Source organism: Chroicocephalus ridibundus, chromosome 3 (assembly GCF_963924245.1).
Source record: "Chroicocephalus ridibundus chromosome 3, bChrRid1.1, whole genome shotgun sequence".
Taxonomy (NCBI): Eukaryota; Metazoa; Chordata; class Aves; order Charadriiformes; family Laridae; genus Chroicocephalus; species Chroicocephalus ridibundus.
The window spans coordinates 73,844,290-73,859,913 of record NC_086286.1 but is presented as its reverse complement, the minus strand read 5'-3'; the positions used below and the strand labels follow the sequence as shown (position 1 = coordinate 73,859,913).

Genomic DNA, 15,624 nt, shown 5'->3' with positions numbered 1-15,624 from the left:
CACATTAATTACCTTCCACAAGAAGTGCTGTCTCCTGTCTGAGCATGATTTCCTTTTCATAGTCCTGTGCTTTCATTAACATTCAAAGAAGCTATCAAAGCCTGGCTGTCTACCACTTATTTTCCCCCTGAATGAGATAAGACACCTTTTTGGCCTCAAAGGTAGATTTTAGTAAACAGGTGTAACTTCTCTGCTTCAGAACTACAGCCTTAAGCAACAGTACTCACCAATGTTATGATTTACTCTATTTCTTTATACTAAATGGCTGCCGTAGGCTGCTATACTAACAATAAATATGAAATTATCACCATGAGAATATAACTTTTGCCAAAATGCAGGAGACATTCCATTTTAAGCTTTACCTCACATCTTTACATCGCCTTGTTTAGCTTTCACAAAAAGAGTCCTGTGTGTCTGGAATTTAGGTTTTGCCTTTACAAAAACGTGCACATCGGTTTTCAGTTAAAGAATTAATCTTGTGCTTGATTTTTTTGTGAAAGCCAGATGTTTTCCACTGAACAATTAAAGTCATTAATTAATTAAATTTCATTTTCCTTACAATTCTGAGGATCCAGTTACATAGGACATGCAATTAGTTTCAGTAAATTTACCTGTTGAGAACACAGACCAAGTCTGAATGTAAGAAAATTAAATACTCTTCTTAGCCCACAGAAAACAGGTGTAAGGCTGAAAAAACATGAACTAGCAATGGGAACACACCCTGTTCTGGTCAAATATGCACACAGCCACACACTGAGACATCCCTCCACCTCATGACCAATGTTCAAATCAGAAAAGCATTTGCTTGCATGGCAGAAGCTTCAAATCATTTGACTGGGAAGAGGCTGCCAGAAAAAAAAAAGGCAGCTGAAGCAACTCACCTGAAACAATGTCCTCCCCTAAAAAGACCTTAAGGGTTCCCAGCAGAAAGAACATTAATTTGGCAAAGGCATACCCTATTTCATGTCTTGCAGACGAAAAGATGCCTCAGTCCCATTCTCCTCCACTTTGCTGTCCTTTCAAATGCATTGGCTTAGTGGGGGTCCACTGCTTCCACCGTGCTCAGACCTCCACTAAGCCATTTTGGCTCCCTACCCCAACAGGCCACAAACCTAACAAAAGTGGGGATAGTTTTCTGCCTGGTTGGCAGGTTGAACTGGTTCTGCATAGGATCTGGCAAGTGACAGAAAATAAGAGGTTGCTTAAGAGAGTCACTGAATCATACTCTTAGTAACTCAGATGAAGCTTCTCTGGGGTTTGGACTAGATGACCTTTAAAGGTCCCTTCCAACCCAAACTATTCCATGATTCTCTGCATCTTGTAGTGCCATTATCCCTAAGCAAGCAATTTAACTTACTGTTTTGTGACAATTTAGATGCCCTAAGATAACCCCTGCCACCTCCAGCTGCCACTTTACAAGAGCACAAATCTCCCAAACAACCCAGGGAGAACGTCCACGAGCTCTGTAAGGATGCCCTTAAGTTTCGGGTACAAGGTACCTACCTACGGCCCCTTATTTGATTCCCTGTATTTAATTCACATCCTTACCATCTTTTATAAAACCATTACCAAAAAAAAAAAACCAACAAACCCAAAACACCAACAATATATATCAGGAAGGAAAGCACTGCTAAACACTCAAAAAGAATTAGAGATAAAAAAATACTGAAGATTATAGGTAGGTAAATGAAGCTGGGGTGGGGCGGGGGGGAAGCCAAAACACATTTTAAACTCCTTTGACAAACTGAATGACTGCTACCAGATGTCAGCATTAAGGTCACAGAAGAACCCTCTTTTGAAATGCATTGCGTCATCAGCACGTTACCAGGAATCATCACATTGCTTACTCCTTACATCTCAATTCCTTTCCATTCACTGTGTCTTGTTCTTAAAGAAATGTACCATCAGGGAAGGTGGCTTTTTCTGTTTGAAACCCAAACCACTCCATACTTCCACAGCTGCATTTTAACTCTCCCCCCCACCCCCCACGGAGGCCTGCACAACCTTCCTCCCAGTAAAAGCACCCTGAACATTGGTCTACAGGAGCTGGGGCTTCAGGAATTCCTGCCATTATGTTTCTTTTCCCCTTTTCTGTTCTGAGAAAAGGTGTTGGGAGGTAACGGTCGGTCTCCTGAACCACAGCACTTCAGCTTGCTAGAGAAGGTTATTACAGTAGATTGAACCTTTGCTCTGCAAATGTCACATTGCAGAGATTCAATTTTAACAGAGAAGCCAGGCCGGAAGATCAGGTACCGGCTCCTAAAACAAGGCTACCGAAAGAGGTCTTGTACCTCTTTCGTCCACATAGTACTGTTCCCTCACTGCAGCCAAAACTAGGACCAAGTCAACTCTTCCATTAAGGCCTCAACTCACCAACTTGGCAAAAGGCTTGGCAGAAACTATCCAACTTTTTTTGCTCTGGCAGTTTTCTGCTGGTTTAGTGAGCTGAAGCAGCGTACGGAGGGCTAGAACGAAACGAACACAAGTAGAGAGTGGAAGAAGGCAGTCACAAGTGGTAAGAAGAGATTGCTCTTTTGACAGCAACAAGTACAAGTGAGCTCACCTTGTCTCAGAAAAATCACCAAAAGGAAACAAATCTCCCCCCAGCCTGGCACTGGACGCCTCCGAGCAGGTGCACCAGGATAGCAAGCAGTAGGAAAGCAAGTGGTGGTAGCATGCAGGAAGGCAGAAGGGGCCAGCGGCTCTTCTTCAGCAGCAAGCCACCTCCTATAATGTTGCCATCACTCCTCCTTGATATCGGAGAGTTCTGGTTATGCTCAAGTGCTGCTATGTCAAGTGTGTATTAGATCTCTGATTAAAGCTTTATTTCCATGCTCACAAGCTTTCTTTCCTCCAGATACTTTTGAACTTCCCACAACATTACTGAGACTGCTTGCTTAACCTAATGACTTCCAACTAAACTGCATAAAAGCCACCATAGAAAACAATTAAGCAAACAAAATGAATGCTGAGGACTTCGGAGGGTCTGGGAAAGCCTTAGGCAGCTCACACGGCCAAGGCAACTTCAATTCAGTTCTTCATAGAAAGACAGCGTGAAGTAATCTTCAGCTGTGGAGTCTGTTTTGCTAACTTGCAACCATTGTTCTGTTGAGCTTAAAGGACTAGTGCTCAGGAATGACCACAGAATCAGTGAATAAAATTCTCCTCTCCAGGATTTACACTAGATGACTGCAACGGTTGAGAGCTGTGCGGGTTTTGGAAGCACCATGAGGTACTTTGGACATTGATTCCAGCTTTCCAAAGAGGCTTTTATCCTTAAGATATGTCCAAACAGCACTGAACAATAATGCGTAGTATTTCCAAGCTAGCTACCTTGTGCAAGAGCAGCACAGCTGCATTAGTATGGTGCTCCACCAACACCAATAGCTTGCTGTTCAAGAGGATTAATTAGCCTGGGCAGAGCACCGCACTAATGTGATTATATTGCTGCTAGTACCTGAGCTAGCTCATTCATCGTTTTCTATTCCTTTCCTCTGTAATAAAAAGACTTCAGTTTTTCCCATTTTCCTAACACCTAAATAATTCAATAACTTTTGGATTTTTTTATTATTATTGGAAGAGAGAGGAATGAGATTTGGAAAAGATTCGAAGTCAGATTTCCCTACAGTGCATCTCCTGCTTCTATAGCCTGTCCTCACTATTACCATCCTCTTCTAAGCACTTCTTTTGTTCCTATCAAGCTGCCACCTTTTCCAAACTGCCTGTGAACCTGCACGTGTTCCCTGGACATCAGAAATAATGATGCCCAGCCACAACCAACAGTGATAAGAGCAGAGACTTTCAGCTTATTTGAGCAGAACAGAGTCATCATTGCCTTCCACTCCCCCTTTTTTACAGGTGGGGAACAAATACCACAAGAAGTACTTGCTCTACAGAGGGGACACCTCTCAAATCAATGAGTGGAAGTGCAGGAATACAAACCACAGCCTCCTTATTCACAGTATGGGGCTCCTATTAGGACACCAAACCAGACAGGAGTGTGAGGTGTACGTGTACCAGACACCTAGACTCAGCCCCAAGTCACGGAGACACCCGAGCATCAGTGGAACTGCCCAAAGAACTCAAGTTCTGACAAAATGCAAGTGGGGTGGTGTGCTCAAAAGCAGCTATGCCTTTTTGCTCAAGCCATCCTGAAACACCTGCCACGAGGAAGATGCTCAGAACAGGCAACATTAAATCGACTAGTAAAAAATTCAGCAGCCACAAGCAACTGACAGCGGTTTTACAACAGGATGTGCTGGGCAAACCCCACTGCTGGCAGTACTGCCAGACCCTCTTTCTTTTGAGCTTGCCTGTAATTCATCATCAGAAGAGAACGAGAGGAATATCGCAGCACCTGTTAGCATCTCCCGTCTTTGGCCTACACCCCTTACCCACAGGGGCACACCTGGGCACAGGCAGGCCCTGCAGGTGTAACACGTCAGGACGATCACCACACACAGACCCTGAGAACAACCATATCATTCTGGTAGAGCGGAAGGCAGTGACAGCAACATGATCTCCACTTCCCCCTGCTTCCACAAGTCTTTTACCCGCTTGACAAACTTCTAGCAACTTATTTTTCTAGTTATTTGTTGTACTATGTTGGTTTTGACACTAAAAGGGGTTCAAGACTCTTTATAGTCCCACCTTTTTTAAGTTTCACTTTTTTTTTTTTTAAATACGAAAGAGTATGCCACAGAAGAAAATGGTTAAAATTTCTGTAACAAAACTTTGTTAAGAAATGCTATAAAGTCCCAGCATTTTGCTGTTTTGTGACCACAAACCATATCACAGCAGTCTGGCTAGACTTCCAAACCCTTATTTCAACTTAAAATTCAAAATAGTAAATGAACAAAACATCTCTAAGCTCTCTCCCCTCTCAGCTTTATGTCAGCAGGTTGACAAGACAGAGCTCTTCCAGGACAGAAATGCCTGGATTTGGCAGAATTTTTGCCTGGAAATGACAGAATTTTTTGTCATTCTTTTCCTTTAAAGTAGCCTGCTTCCTTCTGTCAAAAACATCCACAGGAATAGTTTCATATTTTGAGTTCTAGGTATGTGACATACACCATACAATGCAGGCACAAATTCCAGGCTCCAAAGAGTACGAAAGCAGAAAGATTCTTCATTTTTGCACCTCCAGCATGCAACCACCAGCCACAAGGAGAGGAGCTTTAAGGGATAATTCCAGCTTCTCTGCATGTACAGCCTAGTACAAAAGTTCATGCTTTAAAATGTTACAATTTAAAACTCTTTCTAAAAAGACTGCGGATTAGAATTCCAGTTTGACAGTAAAGTATCAATATAAAAAAAGTAGCCAAGAGCTTGCAAAGACAGAGAAAAGCAACATGAAGGCCAACACATAAAAAAACATGAAGCAAATTAACACAGAATAGGAAATACTGTTTCAGTCAGTGAAAAAAAAAAAAATAAAAATAGAAGTATTCTGTGAAAGAAAAACCAAACCAGGCAAGGTACTCCAAAAATGCAAGAGCAATTAAGTAAAAAACTTGTTAAGGTCACATACTGAAACAGGAGGAAAGGAAACTCCCAGAAACAACACATAGTATTGAGGAATTATACTGAGACATGAAGGAAAAATAAAGATCTGGAAACTAAGTGCAGTCCCTCTGTCATCTACCATGCTTCCACAGACAAAAAAAAAAAAAAAAAATCTGTTTTGGGGGGTTACTGTGTTATTGGTGACTGGCTCCTGTGCAGAAGTGGAGGAATAAGAAGAGCGATAGAATGGAAAGGGAGGTAGAAAAATTGAAGAGATACTGGGTTATGTATGTATGTACACACACATATCTACACAAGCATACAAATATATATGCACACAAATGTATCCATATATAATAAAAGATAACTTGGCACAGAGCAGGACCAGCAAAAGCAGCAGTATATTTAAGTTTTATCTTCTTCCTCCCGCTTATTTACTTGTTGCGGTCTTCTATACTACAGAATCGTGTACATCAGGTCTGGGCCCTCATTACTTCTAAATACTTCTACATGGCAATTCAAGATAACTGGAAAAAGAGTTTGCTGATATTTCTAATTGTTCCATATGCCTCAGGGAGGCTCTATGACTACAACAGACGACAACATAGTCTCTGCACACTTCAAGATGTGGTCTGTACCATACACTCCCGAGGGTTTCTCCCTTCAAAATACCTTTGCATTGATATTTATTACTTATGACTGCTGCACAATGTGCTAAAATAGTTAAACCGATGCAAGGACTCCAGAGCACAGAACACAACTTGAGGTTTTTGAGAGCTTGATAGCTGGTGCTCAGTTGTGATGTCAGGGCTCACTTTTCAGACAGCTCTGTACAGACAATAAAAATAAGTCAGTCCAAATAAGGCTAACGATGCTTCACAAACACAGAAATAAATACTCAGTAGTTACAGTCTCACTCCTATCTCATTTCCATCACCACAGAACAGGAAACATACTACTGATTAATTCATAAACCCTGATCTCCGCAGGCAACTGAAACTGGCAGCTCGATAAATAAACCGGCCAGTAATGATGGGAGGTTGAACCATATTATCAAGGAAATTCTTCTTGTGTCAGAGGACCCTGTCAAGCTCTGCTCACGACAGTCTTACCCATATCCAGTTTGGAGCATTTCTGTAAGAAAGGACTTTAAAAGGGTACCTGACCCAACCGAGCAGCACTAAAGAACAAGACAGTTCAGAGAATTCGTCAAAACACATAGAGCTCAGACGCTTCACCGCTATAACCTAAATAGACTGTATTTTGCCAAATACCCTCAACTCTTCAGACAGCCGATATCACACAGCAGCGAACCGCACGGATCCGAGGCAGATCGCGACATCTCCGAAGCGCTCGCACAACACCCGCACCTCGCACTCGGAAACGCGCCGAGCTCGGCCAGCGCCGGACCGCAGGGAGGGGACAGGGGTCACCTCCTCTGCCACCGGTGCGGCACGGGGAGGGCACCGTCCCCCGCCGCCCGCCCCGGGGAGGCACTCGCCGCTCACCGACCAGCGGCCGAGCCCGGGATGCCCCACGGGGCGGGCAGGCGGCCCCACGTCGCGATGGGGCTTCCCGGGCGTCGCCTTTCCTCCCCAGCGCCGCTGCCCCCAACCCTCGCTCGGCGCCCCCCGCCCCCTCTGCCGCCCCTCACCGGGCTTTGCTTCCTCCCCGGGTTTCGGTGCAACAGCTGGGGGAGGACGATAACGTGGCGGGGAGGCGGGGAGCAGCCGGCACGGAGCGCGCCCGGCGCCGGCACTGCCGGGTCCGCAGGCAGCGCTGGTTCCGCGGCCGCGCAGGGGCGCGGGACGCACCGCGGGCTGCGAGAGTGCAACTGCGGGCGACGAAGCCGACCTGCCTAACAGCTGCCGAGCAAAGCCCGGCCAGAAGGGCCCCCTCCCGCAGGGAGGAGGCGGCGGCAGAAAGGCTCCCCCCGGCTCCGCCGACAGCGACCTGTTGCCCCACACGGGCGCGCCGAGGCGCGACCCCGGGCGCGGGACCGGGACCGACCGCCGCCACCCACCTCTTTGATTTTGTCCCTCCTCTGCCGGACGGCGGGGTCGGCGGGCTCCTGCCCCACAGCACCGACGGGCTGGCGGAAGAGGCGCTGGGGCAACCCAGGGGCGCCCGCCTCCTTCCTGCCGCGGGCGTCCTGCAGAAGTTTCTCCTTGTCCTGGCGGATGTCCCTGCGGATCTCCTCGGGCAGCTTCTGCAGCGTCTCCTTAGCCTCCCGCAGAGCCCGCTCGTGGTCGGCGCGGATCCGCTCCAGGCTGCCCGCCCCGCCCGCGGCCGCCGCCGCCGGGCCGCCCCCGGGCTGCGGTGGGGCGCGGGGCTGCCCGCCGGGCGGCGGCGGCGGCGGCTGCAGGGCGGCCGAGTGGAAGAAGACGCCGCTAAGGAGCTTGGAGGAGTCGGGCAGGAAGAAGATGGCCCCGAAGCAGAGGGTGATGAAGGCGCTGAACACCAGCAGCAGCACGAACTTCTCCGTCAGCCGGAACGCGCCGGGGCCCGCCGCCTTCCTGCCACCGCCGCCCGCCCCGCCGCCCGCGGGGCCGCCCAGCGCCCCCGGCCCCGCCGCGCTACCGAAGAGCGGCAGCAGGCTAGCGGCGGGCATGGCCCCCGCGCCGCCTCACCAGCGGCGCAGCGCGCCCCGCCGCCGCGCAGGGACCGCACCGCACCGGACGGCTCTCGCCGCCGCCGCCGCCTCCTCCTCCTCCTCGCCTCCGCCTCCTCCCCGCGTCGGCGGCAGAAAGTTTTCCCCGGGCGGACGCGGCAACTTTTCCCTTCGCCGCCGGCAGCGCTCGGCGTCTGCGGGGCGGGCGCTGTCAGCTCCAGCCCATGCTGCCGGGCCGCCGCCGCGGGTGCCGCTCGTGCCGCTCCCCGCTCCGCCCGCGCGGAACTGCCGGGCGGCCGGGGGCGGGGCGGGGCGGGGCGGGGCCGCCGACGGCCCAATGGCGGCGTGGGCGGGGCCGGGGGCGGGGCGCGGGGCACGGCCGCCGCTCCACCGCCCTCCCGCGCTGACGGACCCCGGGGGTCCCCGGGGATCGGACCCGTGGGGGGCTTCCCAGGCCGCCGCCCCACCCCCGCGGGATGTGGGTGCACTCACGGGCAGGCGCGGCGACACGCGGGCAGACACGCTTGTGCCCCCGCCGCGGGGTGCTTGCACGCCCGCGGACACGCGTGGACACACGCTCGCTGGCGGGCGCGCACAGCGAGGGGGGGCGGCAACACCGCACCCAGCCAGGTGAGCGGGGCTGGGTGTCAATCCCTCCCCGCTCTTCCAGCAGGAGCCGTGTTCTGCGTAAGAAAACCAGGATTTTAATTTTATTTTCTTTTTCTGCAGGTACAGGGTACCTTCTGCTGGGAGAAAGGGGAGTATATCGATGTGAGTGGGGAAAATTCGACTGTGCGTCTATGCTAGCGCAGATGAAAAAACCAGCATGTGTCGGTGCAAAGAAATGTCGTATTTGATAGCCGATCAAATTGCTGCATCGAGCTCCTTGAGCCTTGCGTGAGAGGAAAAGTTTCCAAAAAAAAAAAAAAAAGACACCGATTTATTATTTCGCTCATGTTACAGAGCAATACAATAAACAGTGGGGGTGTGAGAAGCAGGGAAACACAATAAAGTGCTGTGTCACTTTAACTGTAAAAGGGAAACCAGCCAGCACCCAGAGGTTTACCTCCAACTTTTTGGAACACACTTGGAGCCTACCTCGACTTTCACAGCGGTCCAGCACCATGAACTTAAACATGTTTCCTCCAAAATGTGAATCATGGAGTCAGAAAGAAAACAGTGAGATATGTTGTTCCCAGAAGTTGTGATGCTGAGGTTGGTTTGTTTGTGTATTATTCGCATGACTCTATTTTGCAAGGGTGGAAAAAAAAAAAAACGGTAGAGGGAAGTCTGTGCTTTAAACAAGGGCAGGGAGAAAGCATTGCATAAGCTGTAAAGACGCGATTTTGAAAATGGGTTTGGCATGGGGCTAATTCTGCTCCCAGTGGAATTAAGGGGAGTTTTACCATTGACTTAATAGGAATAAAGTAAGGCTGCTGCCCAGTGCTTTTCTAAATCCCATTCTTTAGAAGTTCGAATGTGTAACAGATTAATTAGAAACAGGTTTAGAGAAGATGGTTACATAGAAATGTTGGATTGAGTCCTGCAAAACTCCCAGAAGTATACGAGCAAATACTCCTGTAAAATTTCAGGATTATACGTGAAACTGAAGGATCGGGGGCCCGATTTTGCAGCCAGCGAAATCAATAATTTCCTTTAGTTTTTACTCTAGTTTTCTTTTAAATCCTATTTTTTCCTTAGTTGCATTTCCCCACATTTAGATGTGAAACTATTGCTTAAACTAAACAATAAGCACTCTGATTTTGACACACATTTCCCAGAAATGTGTAATGTAGCCTGGTAGCTGTGCCAAGATAAAACTGTTTAGGATTGAAGAATTCAGCCTGCTTGGAAAAGGAGATAAGAATCTATGATGCTTTTTTTTTATTCCTTAAAATAAATAAAAAAAACAACATTTAAGGTAGCAAATATGGAGTTTAGGTATTGAAAGACAGTTGACTAATGCAAAGGCTTCCTAAATGGTGAAATACCACTCTCAGCTTCAGCGAGCGTATTCTGTTTCAGTTGCTGTGTATGTGGGTGTGTAATATTTTCACAGATTGCCCTCAAAACTCATCAGTACTTACATGATAATATTTGGGGGCAGAATTTATTGCTGCCTTTCTTCAGCATTCTGAGGTAATTCCTTAGGTTGCCATATTTCTATATCACTTTGTGAAGGGATGCAAGAGTTGAAAATACTATCGCGTGGGGTTCTGCTTCTGTGTCTCGCCTTCCTAAACTGGAGCCCTCTGAACTCACCAGCCCCCTGCCTTCTTTTGGTGTCCTTCCTAAGTGGTAGGGGTTGAATGTGAATCCACGCCAGGGGTTTCACTGCCACCCTCATCGCTACCTTTGGGACATCCTGCTCATTCTCTGAGCACGTGGGAAGTAACAACCAGTGTTTTCTATAAGAAGACAGAAGTTGTTAAATTCTCTAGCCTCTGTGATGAGATAATCATTCCAAGGACAACGGTCATCTGGGCCCTAACATGGGACTGCTCCTCTGAACAGGACCCTAAATTTTGTATGCATGCAGAGCTTGCCTGTTGTTAACACCTAATGTTACAAACAGTTACCAGCCAAGTCATGTGGGAACTATTCAGAGGGACTATTGGTGCATGTAAAGTTACTGGCGTACAAAGCTGTCCACAAGACGAGGGCAATGGTGACTGAAAGAAAAAAAACCTGCCTCAACCCAACATTACAAGTCCCTTGTTTTTTTCATCAATAATTTACTTTAGGCACAATACAGAACTGTACAAGATATTCCAAAGAACATAAAAATCCAGGGAGTATCTCAGAATAAAATACTTCAAACACAAGTAGTAGAACCAAGTGTTGTCCAACCAGGGACAACATGCTCAGTTTCAGCTGGCTGTGTCCAACAGACAAAGCAGCTGTAAAGTTAAACCACGTTGGTAGGTGCTTAAGTAATGTCAAAAAAATCCAAATAAAGCATGAACAAATGGAGCTTGGTGTTTGCAATAATCTAGTGACAGCAGTGGAAAGCCCACATGCCTGCAGCAGGGCTTGCACTGGAAGAGCCTCTTTTGATACAGCTTTGTCAGCATATCCACCTAGCGGAAACGTTGAGCTGGCTGACACTTTGGGTTTTTTGGTTTGTTTTTGTTTTGTTTTGTTTTTTTTCTTAACTAATTGAGCTACATTACTTCCTGGATGACATCAGCTAAATGGGAAAACAAAACCAAAAACAAAAACAGAAACAAGTCTTCAGGCGGTTGTTTTGCTATGCTGGGTACGGCTGGGTCCAATCCAGTTTGGTCGTGCCAACAGAACACCGGACTGCATCTCTCCCGTGGAGGAAAATGCCTCTTCTGTGGGATCAGCTGCAGGATCAGGAATCATTTTCCAGCAATCATGCGCAGGTCAGGCATTTATAGAAAGGTAGAACTGATACATGAGAGGTGGTGAGAGGGAGATCTGCATAATCAAGGGACAAGGCACTTTTCTATAATAAATGTCCTGAATGGGCAAATTTGCTGCATATTGACTGAAAGGCCTGGAAAAAAATAGCTCTACTGTTTCTTTTCCCTTTTTTTTTTTTTTTTTTTTTAATCAGCTGCACCTAATTTGTCATGGTTCTAGCCCTAGATCTTGCCTAGTGATAGGGAATGTATGGTCTAAAAGATACATGTAACAGATAAGGAGGATATTAACAGCCCATTTTTAGGCACATTCAGCTGAAGCAGAAATACTGACTGATGCATCTTTTTTGTTAGCGAGTTTGTAATAGTACCACTCCCTTACAAGGGGTTCCCAGTGTTACGTTCTGGTTAAGACTCCTGTAAAAAATTACTTGACAGATTCCTTTTGAAATGCAGTACTTCTGCCCAGCTCTTCAGACATTTAATTTAATTTTTAAATTAATCTTTCAGAGATTTCATTTTTTATATATATATATATATTTTTAATTTTAATTTTAATTTTATTTAACAGGCTTGCCTTTGGGAATGTGATTCACAACCCCAAGTTAGACATCCAGCTCTTCATAGAGTAAGTAGCGTGACATAGACTTAGGGTTCCTGGGGCTCACAGGCTGGATTCATAACACCCAGTGTGTGTTTGGAAGGAGGCTTCAGCCATTTGAGGGCCAGATGTGTATGAAACACTCCCTGTCTCTCCGATTTTGGTGCTTGGCTGCAATTCAGTATGTGAGGAAAGCGTGATTCACAGTGGCAAAAACTTTGCTTGATCTTCAGTGCTTTGAGAATAAGGGACTGCTTTTCTTTAAGAGCTCAGAAGAGAGAAGTATTGACCACTTATTTAAGAGTCCTGTGGTTAGACCACTTGCTCAGGAAGTTGGAGATCTGCGTTCGACACGTTTTGTAGTCTTAGGGGATTCAAATTATCCTCTTTTGCCTTGCAGTAATATCCTGGAGAACGTGTACATTCCCCACCACCTTTCCTTTTGAAGTAGTGCTGTGACTCAGAGAGCAGTGCAGGATTCTGTGGGCAAACAAGAGAAAAGTTTTCTGTGAGGAGTGTTGCTCAACAGTCCTGAAGCGAGAACACTCTGCTCCCAGAGAAGCCTACAGCCTAAGAGACAGGGCACTAATCTGAGAGATGGTGGACGCCATCGCAATGAAACGAGCATTGAAGATTGGTCTCCTATTTGAGGATGGAAAACAGAAGACAGAAAATTAAATTCTATGACAGCCTTTCTCAAACATTTCCTCCAGTTAAACACATGAGATGAATGTGTCTAATATCCAAACTTCGTAAACACTGCAGAAACGTACCAGGAATATGAAGATGTAAGCTTGCAGAACTTCTTAGTCTACTCCTTCAACTCTTTTCTGGCATGGCCCATCAATGGTATGAAAGGCCTCTTTTCTACCAGTATCTTTGGAATTATCCTTCTTAACTCCTTCCATCCCCACCTGAGGGAGGGGATCATTCATTTCTCAAAATGAAGGCTCTGTAGCGCACGCAGATTTCAGTGCTTATTGGCAGGGTTTGCTGAAAGCATCCAGCTAAGCACCTGGCTCAGGGCAGAAAAGCTCTGCCCTTTCTCTCTTCCCCAAGATTTCAGAAGGCATGGAAGATGAACTGCAAAACATGCTGCCTGAAGAAAATATTTGACTTTTGTTCTATAAAAACATGAAAGATTAAAAGCATTTTCTTCAGCATCGCAAGAAGCCGGAGTCTAGAATTTGAACTCTCACCACTTGCAGGATTGTGTTCAGTAGTAGCATGAAGCTATCATACTCAACCCCAGATGGCATCTTTGAGAATATCTCACTTAAGTTGCTCCTTGCTTTTCATCTTTTTTTTATTGCTTCTGTTACAGACTTTTTGCAGTCCCTCAGAGCAAGCAAACAAGGCCATGGTGTTATGTGTGCAAGTGAGAGGCAGAAAAAATAAAGAAAAGAAAAAGAGCTACAAACTTTTGTTCCTCTTTCCAGAACAGTTTATCAATGCTTACATCCTTGAAGAGAATTTTAGCTACTGAGCTAAGAAATGGAAGTTAGTGTTTATGGTATTTCACCATTTAAGATTCAGATAGACATCTCTCATAATTATTCTTATAGCAATTAAGGATGAAGTTGTTTTGAGAGTTTCCATGAAATCCCATCTGGACCTTAGGTCTTTAAGAGATTATTAAAAGTCATGTCAGGCCCCTGTGTTCTCTTCCCTTGTCCCTCAGCACTTAAGAAACTGCTGTTACCTAGAAGTTGATATGTTCTTTTACTTCCAGTCTCCCATTTCTGTACCCAGATTCACCAGCAAAGGTAGAAGGCCACCAGGTACGGCATATATTTAAGAGACAAAGCTCAGTGGATTGTGAGTGACTGAAAACAATTTACTACTGTGCTTTCATTTAGTCGTAATTATCTCCAACAGCACTAAAATTTCTTATGCCAGCACTATGCCTGTAGCAACAGTTTTCTCCCAGCAGCAATTCCCTGGTTGTCATAGTTTGTGTATTGCTTTTACAGGTATGAATTTAGAGATTATTCTGACAAGATTAAATCAAGATGAGGAGGCAAAAAATTTGTGAGAGGATTCTTGGAAAACAGACTTACTGTCTTTTCCAAGGTGGCATCATTTTCCTGAACCAGAGGGGATAAATGTTGGCAGAGGACAAGAAGTAGCCATTGGAGCTGGGTTTTGCTGTTGTTCAACAGCTGCCAGGTAATGGGAATAACTGGACTTCTTGGTTGCAAACCAAAGCTGGCTCTTTTAGTACATAGCCCCAAGGAAAAGTGGTTAGAGCAGAGATTACTAACCCAATAACTGTGCTAAGGAATAGAAGTATACTATAATAGATGACTGGAAGTATCAGAAGATATATTAAAACCAAAGGACAAGGTGAACTATTCATTTATTTCTTTATATTAGGACTGCTTGATTTGTACAAGATTTTAATTCCATATTTAATGGCTCCTTGGCTACTTCATAAAAAACAAAGCTGAAAATGTTCCCAAGTTTTTATCACCCCGACCACAGGTGATGCCATGTGGATTATGTAAATTGCCCTCGTAATGGTTGAAGTGATGTCCTTGTGCTTTTCTTCCCAATGGTTATTTCCCTAACTAGATGAGTTAATTCTGCTCAACAGCACATTTTAATAGAACGAGTACAGACGTGGCTTGCTGACCGTACCCTGATTGACTGAGGCATTACTCCAACTTTATTTTTGAGTCTGTTTTAAAGCTGCTTTGTTTTTCTGTAGGTCTTACATGGCTTTGGGGTTATAAGCAGCAGAGGTTATGTATTTATTTATTTTCTTAGTTAATCTTTCCTATTGAAAACGTTCCACTGTTTACTGGCTTTGTCGCCTGGAAAAAGGTGGTGCACCTTTTTACAGTGGTTCTAAATAGGACCACTACACATTTCCCTTTCACAGACTTTTGTTCAAAATTGTTGTGGCCGGTTCCTTGAGTCCTTGATGGATCTTTTACTCTAAGCCACAGAATCCTTTTGGTGACAAAGAGTTAATCTTTTTTTATTTTGCTGTCTGTGCCATGTGTGTTCTGACGCACCTTGACACGTAGTGATAATGCGTCAGATGTGTCCAGCTACCACCTGACGCCCTGTATGAATTCATGTTTGGTAAAATCACTCCCAGAGTAGTGGCTTTCAGGGGCATAATGCCAGCTGGCGTGTGTGTGCACAACGCACACGTGTCTGCTTAGATCTTACACAGTTGTGAATTATTTGTCTTCTTTAAATGAAATCCAGGAGTTTCAGCCTCAGTTCAAATCTGATCTTTTATCCTGCTGATACTCCCTTGTTTGATTTACTGCTTGGGCTAAATGGTGCAGAAAAAATCAGAGCTAATCTGACCTTTGCTCTTGCGGTTTGGCTAAACCAGGATTTTATTGAAAACCTAGATAAGAAAAATGGCTGTGCCGTTTTTTTTTTGTCTGTATGATGAGCCTTGGTTTCCTCAGCTGTGAAATAAGAGCTAACTCGTTTCACAGTAATATCTAATGTATGGAGTTTGCTTTGATATCCTTAGATGAAATGTTGTTTTGGGG

At 45.8% G+C, this 15,624-nt stretch overlaps 1 protein-coding gene and 1 long non-coding RNA gene across 2 annotated transcripts in view; one reads left to right on the top strand and one right to left on the bottom strand.

Moving 5' to 3' along the window:
• Window positions 1-8,392, bottom strand: part of MAN1A1 (mannosidase alpha class 1A member 1) — a 153,862-nt gene extending 145,470 nt beyond the window's left edge. Inside the window, exon 1 of the mRNA XM_063329703.1 lies at window positions 7,529-8,392. Coding sequence (XP_063185773.1) covers window positions 7,529-8,116 — 588 coding nt within the window. The 5' untranslated portion in view covers window positions 8,117-8,392. The remainder of the gene's footprint in view (window positions 1-7,528) is intronic.
• Window positions 8,393-8,505: 113 nt separating this feature from the next.
• LOC134513271 (uncharacterized) lies at window positions 8,506-13,490 on the top strand. The gene is made up of 4 exons (XR_010070363.1): window positions 8,506-8,746; window positions 8,846-9,331; window positions 12,077-12,133; window positions 12,507-13,490. It is a non-coding gene; the product is annotated as an uncharacterized LOC134513271 (long non-coding RNA).
• Window positions 13,491-15,624: the final 2,134 nt, after the last annotated feature.